The following is a 7,252-nucleotide window of genomic DNA, read 5'->3' on the forward strand; positions in this document are numbered from 1 at the left end:
AAAAAAAAAAGAACAAGTATAAGAACTATGAGAACTAGAAGCAACTGTAGAGAGAGAACTCTGTAGAGAGAGATTTCTCTAGTCTCTTGTGTACAGATGGCAGGAACACATTATATGTGAACTTACAGCCTTCTTCTTCTCGGATCTTGGTGGACGGCGCTTCTTTGGTTTGGGGCCATTTTCTGTTTCATCATCATCAGATCCCTCTTCACCCTTTGGAGCTCTTTAATGAACACCAACAGTTTATCAAAGGTTGAAACATAGCTCAGAGGTAAATCACACTCCTACCATGTGTGAGGCCCTGGGTTAAATCCCTAGAAACCCTCCCCCGACTACACACACAAAAATATTTGTCAAGAGCAAGGGGATAAGAAAGAGAAAAGAGGGAGTAAATCTGATCAAACTAAAATATATGTATATGAATATATGAGATATTACAATACAACATCTCTGCACAATTAACATTTGCTAATAAATAGAGTCCCCCTCCGAAAAACAGAAGTCTAAGACTACTTTGTCACCACAACAGTCCCTTTGTGCATGGCCACCAACTTCAGCAGCCATACTCTATCCTCCTCTAGAGCACAGCTATGCTTTTTTTCCTTTTTTTTTTTTCTTTTATGCCAGTCCTGGGGCTTGAACTCAGGGCCTGGGTGCTGTTCTTGAGCTATTTGTGCAAGGCGGCTCTACCACTTGAGCTACAACTCCATTTCCTGCTTTCTTTTTCTTTCTTTTTTTCCTGCTTCTAGTTAACTGGAGATCAGAATCTTGTGAACTTCCCTACCCTGGCTGGCTTTGAACCTTAATCCTTAGATCTGTCTCCTAACTAGCTAGGATTACAGGTGTGAGCCACCAGTGTCGGGCAGGCTATGCCTTACTCTTGCTGCACACATGACATCTGCTGATTAACTTGTCACTGCTGGGCTCCCTTGCTCATCCATGTTAGAACACTGTGCTTGTGCTTGGAATGACAGACTGTGGGGAAAATCCCAAGCTCCTGACCTCCACATTTTCCCCCTCCTTACTACTACTACTGTCACAGCTCATTTACACATGCTTGGTTTCTCTCCCAAGCACTGGATGCTGAATGGAGGCACCATGCCTGGGGTTACAGACAACTTGAGCTCCTCCATGTGGAGGACTGGCAGGGCTGCCTGGCTTACCACAGAGGACAGTGGGTACGTTGAAAGACTTTGATACAGTCACACTGTAGGCACTCAGAAAGGGCATGAGGCAGGCAGCACACTGCTGTTTCAGGATAAACAGACTCAATAACTTTGCAAACTGCATGTGCAATGAGTGCACACAATGAGTGCAATGAGTACACCTCACATATACTGTCTAAAACATAGGACCTTCTTTTTTTTTTTTTTGTGACAGTCCTGGGGCTTGAACTCAGGGCCTGGGAGTTGTCCCTAACCTGTTTTGCTCAATACTAGCACACTCTAACCCTGGAACCACAGCTCCACTTCTAGATTTTTTTTTTGGTGGTTATTTGAGTCTCATGGATTTCCCTGCCCAGTCTGGCTTTGAACCACAGTCCTTGGATCTCAGCCTCCTGAGCAGCTAGGATTATAGGTGTGAGCCATAGGGACCTGACTTGAGATAGGGCAAATTTTTTTTTTTCCAGTTGTGGAGCCTCAACTTTGGGCCTGGGTGCTGTCCCTCAGCTCTTCAGTTCAAGGCTAGTGCTATACCACTTGAGCCACAGCGCCACCTCCGGCTTTTTCTGCTTATGTGTTGCTGAGGAATAGAACCCAGGGCCTCATGCATGCAAGGCAAGTGCTCTACCACTGAGCCACCTTCCCAGCCCCAAGATAGAGCAATTTTTAAGACATAAGAAAGACAACAATCAAGATGTACTATATTCATAAAACTGTTTTGTTGAATGGCAACTCTTTGTACAACTACTTGAAAGATAATAAAAATATATTTAAAAAAAAGGCAAGGATGACTAACATAGCTCCCAGGAGGAAAGATGTAGAGATGCATGGAAGTAAAGGACGCAGGGGACTGGGAAACCAGTTTCTTTCTGGATTAAGGCAGGAGCTGGGTTACAAAAGCTTCACTTTACCCCTAAATGCAGAATAAAGATCCAGATGTAAAAGGACATTGGTCCTTTTTTTTTTTTTTGGTCCGTCATGGGGCTTGAACTCTGGGTTTGGGCTTGTCCCTCAGCTCTTCAGCTCAAGGCTGAAGAGCCACAGCGCCACTTCCAGTTTTCTAGTGTTTTATTGTATATCAGAGTCTCAGACTTTCCTGCCTGGACTGGCTCTGAACCATGATCCTCAGATCTCAGCCTCCTGAGTAGCTAGGATTACAAGCATGAACCACCAGCACCTGGCACTTTGGTCCTTTTATAAAGTTATTAAAACATTCAAGAACCTACCTTCTCCGCTTCTTCTTCTTCCTCTCCCCACCCTCCTCCTCTTCGCCTTCTTGCTCACTACCGCTGCCCTTCCTTCTTTTCTTCTTTTTTGATACAGGCAGGTCATCATCGGTGTCGTCATTAACAAATTCATCGAATTCACCTCCTTTCTTAGATCGCTACAATGCAAGCAAGAAACAGCTAGTTATTTCCATGATAGTGTAATACAGCAGGATTACTGCACTGTGTTCTACCATTCATTTGACAAGCGAAATGCTCTATTAGTCACCTGACCTAGACTCATGGAAGAGGGCCGTGGCTATATCTGGGGTTTGAACTCAGAGCCCTGCACTTGCTAGGCAGGTGTCCCACCATTTTGAGCCATTCCCCTACTCCTTCTTGTTTTAGTTATTTTTCTGGTCGGATCTTGAATTTTTGACTGGGGTTGACTAACTTTTTGCCTAGGTTAGCCTCAAAGTGCAATCTTCTTGACCTTTGTTTCCCAAGTAACTGGGATTACAGGCATGAGCCACCTTGCCTGGGAAGAATGGTTAGAACTTTGTAAAAATTATTAACTACTTACGAGGTCACTACAAAATAAAAGGCACTTAACTAATCTAAGAATACTCTTGTAAATACAAATATCTGACTTAGGATAGGGTTATGGTCAATTTACCCCAAGTTAAAGATGCATTTAATACACATATTGAAGATGGCGGCTCAGTCCCATTAGCATACAGCAGAGGACTTCTGCTCACCCTTGTGAGCCTGTGGCTGGCCACTGTCACAGGAGAGTATCATGTTATAACCCTAGTTTGGAAAGAGATCTAATCTCCAAATTCTGAATACGTTTTTATTTTCCACCATTGCAAAGTTATAAAAAGAAAAACTGCAAACCGAACCACTGTTAAATCAATTACAATATGGCTGCATCATATACTTCATGAGGTGCCCCCGGGGTTCTACCTCAGCACGTTCTCCCCCCCCCCTCCCTGGCCCTCACCACAAGCACACACAGAGCCCAGGACTTACATGCTGGATACTACTTTAACAATTTGGTGTTAGAATAGAGTGCAGTTACCAGTGACAGCAGGCGGCCATCTTACCCGTCCACCACCACCTCCTCTCTTCTTCTCTTTTGTTGCTTCCACTTCACCAGTAAACATAAGGATATTTTTAGTCTTTTCCACATACTGGGCCCGTTGTTCCAAAAGTTTCTTTTGCTCTTCTTTTTCTCTCAGACGTTTCTCTTCCTATGGGGGAAAAAGTAGGGGAAATAACCCATGGCCATAATTCCAAGCAGAACTTCTTCCTTAACTTACATATACACGGATACACACAAATGCTGTAAGAGAAGGACATCATGAATACCTGTTCTTTAAGAAGTTTCTGCCTCAGCAGCTCCTTTTCTTGCTCTTGCTTGGCCCTCAACTCCCGCTCTTCTTCATCTTGCTTCCGTGCCCGGGCCACATGATACTGGGCCTGGCTCAGTAAATCAGAGCACTGCCTAGAAGCATCACCTCAGTTAGTCTACTTTGTTCAAAACCTTGGCATGTCTGTTTTCCTTATGTATAGTAAAAAATTTAAAGCAGATGATTAACTGCTACCTATGGAATGTCTTAATTAGCAAAATTAACTTGATTGTACGTCAACACTCTTAACTGTTACGCTTCTAAACTATAAATGCTCTCCCAAAACACAGCTAAAAATATTCCCCAACATTATCCCTGAATATGACAACACTCATGAATCCTATCTTTGATTCTGGTGACAAGGCTGACATTAGGAAAACAGAAAGGTAGTTTTCCTTACAATTTAAGGTACTTGTGCTAAGTCAATCTTGCCAAATTTCCTGATAGGAGGTGGCCTTGGTATAAGTAAGGGAGTTTCTGAGAGGAATATGAAGAACTGAGCCCTGGTGGCCAGGAACCTCTACCCACCACTGTGATTTTTCAATCCACTCAGTATCATTCTTCTAACAGCACCTTCTGGAGGTAGTGGCTTACCTGGCTTCTGTAGCAGCCAAGGCCAAGTCGAATCTCATTTTATCTCCCACTTTACTCAAGTAACTGAAGTATCTGAAAGGAATGAGGAAACAAAATATTTGAAAGAAGGTTCTACTGAAATATTTTCCCTCCCCTCCTGCGCGTGCGCGCGCGCGTGTGTGTTTGTGTGTGTGTGTGTAATATGTGTGTGGATGCCAGCTTATGTGCTTAAACTCAGGACAAGGGCACTGTTACTGGGCTTTTGTGCTCAAGGTTAGTTTTTTATATCCTTTGAACCAAAGCTCTATTTCTAGCTTTTTGGTAGTTAACTGGAGATCAGTCTCATGGGCTTCAAAGCCTGGGCTGGCTTTTAACTATGATTCTCAGATCTCAGCATCCTTAGTAGCTAGGTTTACAAGTATGAGCCACTAGTACTTGGTAAAATAAGACTCTTTAGATTTTTAATCTGTTCTACAAAAACAGCATGAGTAGCTGGGTGCTGGTGGCTCATGCTTATAGCCCTAGCTACTCAGGAGGCTGAGATCTGAGGACTGCGGTTCCAAGACAGCCCAGGTAAGAAATCCTGTGAGACTGTTATCTCTAACCACCAAGTAAGCCTTGAGCAAAAAAACCTCAAGGACAGTGACCAGGTCCTGAGTTCAAGCCCCAGGACAAGCATGCACAAAAGCAATTTATATGCTATTTAATACTTGTTTAATGCATAAAGGATACATTAAATGAATATAGAAAAATCATATAATAAATTCACAAATATCTAAATCAAGCAATAAACATTAAACATACTAGACATGTCAGCATGGAGGTTGGGTTGCCTTAGGTAGTAAGCACTTACAATCTCCCACACTACGCAAGAAATGTAAATATGATTGGATAAAACCTAAAGAGATGCCAGGTGTTAATTTCACATACACTAAATTACCAACTAAATACTATATGGTTAAATACATTTGGAACTGAGCTCAATCATCTATTAAACAACATTTAAGTGGTAAATTCTCAATCCTAGCTCAACAAAAATCAACAGCCTATACATAAACAGAAACACTGGTTTGAAAAGTTAAACCAAAATCGGTAGAGTCTAATCATTGTACTTGTGTGAATATTGGGTCACATAATTGTCAAAGCAATGAAAAAGCAAGGACAAGCTTGCACAGCCAGTTTCTAGGAGTCAGTTTACATGATCCAAATCTGGTAGGAGTCTGACTAGAGTGGCGCCACCTGGTGGCAACTGTCTATTTTAGCCTCTACAGTGCTTGAAGGATTCGAATAGTAATTTTTTGAGGAAGTGACTTTCTGCATTTTTGAAGACAAATAGTTTTAAAGAAACAAAATAGTGGGCTGGGAAGGTGGCTCAGTGGTAGAATGCTTGCCTTGCATGCATGAGTCCCTGGGTTCGATTCCTCAGCACCATATAAGCAAAAAGAAAAAAGCTGGAAGTGGCGCTGTGGCTCAAGTGGTAGAGCGTTAGCCTTGAGCTGAAGAGCTGAGGGACAGCGCCCAGGCCCAGGGTTCAGGCCCCACGACTGGACCAAAAAAAAAAAAAAGAAACAAAATAGTTACAATAATTGTTTCTGCAAGTGCTTACCTGTGTGCCAGCTCCAGTTCTTTCACAGCATTAAGTACTTCCTTCAGATTACTCTTTTCATCTTTCAGGACAGAGGTAGCTAATCTTTGCAAGACCAAAGCCACGTTAAACATAAGAACTGTATCACTGGGTGCCACATGTCTAGCCTGTAAACAAAGAACAAAGCCAATAGTTCATCTGCTACCATGAGGAGAAAATGATTTTAACTGAGTAAAAGTATTTGTATTTATGTGAAGCTGCATACAAGGTAATTTTAAAATGCAATGCAGTGCAGGCATGGATGAGAGCAATAGTCAATTCTTGCTTTTACCTTCAGCAAAGTTTGCTTGCATTCCTGTAACTTGCCACACTTGAAGAGTGCCCGGGCCAAATACAATACCACTTCAGTATTTTGGTGCTTATAGAACTTTCTGAGGCAGTTCTCATACTACAAAAAAAGAAAAAGTTAATTAAAAATGCAACAGGTATTTTTGTAGCAAAATTTTCAGAGTTTAGAAACTTTGTAGAGCTGGGCACTGGTGGCTTACACCTGTAATCCTAGCTACTCAGGAAGTGGAGATACAAGGATTGTGGTTCAAAGCCAGCCCAGGCAGGAATGTCTGGGAGACTCGTATCTCCAAATAATCACCTAAAAACCAGAAGTTGAGCTGTGGCTCAAAGTGGTAAAACACTAACTTTGAGCAAAAAAGCTCAGGGACAGTGCCCACCACGCCCCGAGTTCAAGCCCCATGATTGACCAAAAATCTAAAACATACCCAAAACCCTCTGTAGAAAGGCTTTCAGAGAATAGTAGGGAAATGATTTTTGAAATTCATCAGAATGTTTTTTACCAATATAAAAATCTTATCAGTGAAAAACCAGACACTTGAGAGAGGTTTTTTCAACTTTTTCTAATTAGAAATTAGAAAACCTTTTCCTTCCTAGGCAGGTGCTCTATCACAATCAAACCCTCTTCTCTGGAAATCCTCTTTCCAATCTTTAGCAATACTACTTAGGATCCATTAATCATTTATTAGAAGTCATATACTTGGACTGGAGTAGTGAAAAGAAAAAGCTGAATAAGAACTCAAGGATCTAGGGCTGGGAATGTGGCGTAGTGATAGAGTGCTTGCCTAGCATGCAAGAAATCCTGGGTTCAATTCCTCAGTACCACATAAACAGAAAAAGTTGGAAGTGGAGCTGTGGCTCAAGTGGTAGAGTGCTAGCCTTGAGCAAAAGAAGCTCAGGGACACACACACACACGTACACACACACGGGCACACACACACACACACACACACACACACACACACA

At 42.2% G+C, this 7,252-nt stretch overlaps 1 protein-coding gene across 1 annotated transcript in view; it reads right to left on the reverse strand.

Moving 5' to 3' along the window:
- Positions 1-7,252, reverse strand: part of Ctr9 (CTR9, Paf1/RNA polymerase II complex component) — a 32,824-nt gene that overhangs the window by 2,925 nt on the left and 22,647 nt on the right. The window contains exons 17-23 of the mRNA XM_013028778.1: positions 6,270-6,386; positions 5,960-6,105; positions 4,375-4,446; positions 3,740-3,875; positions 3,475-3,621; positions 2,390-2,547; positions 127-223 (exon numbers count right to left, since the gene is read on the reverse strand). Of these exons, the coding sequence (XP_012884232.1) occupies positions 127-223; positions 2,390-2,547; positions 3,475-3,621; positions 3,740-3,875; positions 4,375-4,446; positions 5,960-6,105; positions 6,270-6,386 (873 nt within the window). The remainder of the gene's footprint in view (positions 1-126; positions 224-2,389; positions 2,548-3,474; positions 3,622-3,739; positions 3,876-4,374; positions 4,447-5,959; positions 6,106-6,269; positions 6,387-7,252) is intronic.

Source organism: Dipodomys ordii, unplaced genomic scaffold (assembly GCF_000151885.1).
Source record: "Dipodomys ordii isolate 6190 unplaced genomic scaffold, Dord_2.0 Scaffold113, whole genome shotgun sequence".
NCBI classification, from domain to species: Eukaryota; Metazoa; Chordata; class Mammalia; order Rodentia; family Heteromyidae; genus Dipodomys; species Dipodomys ordii.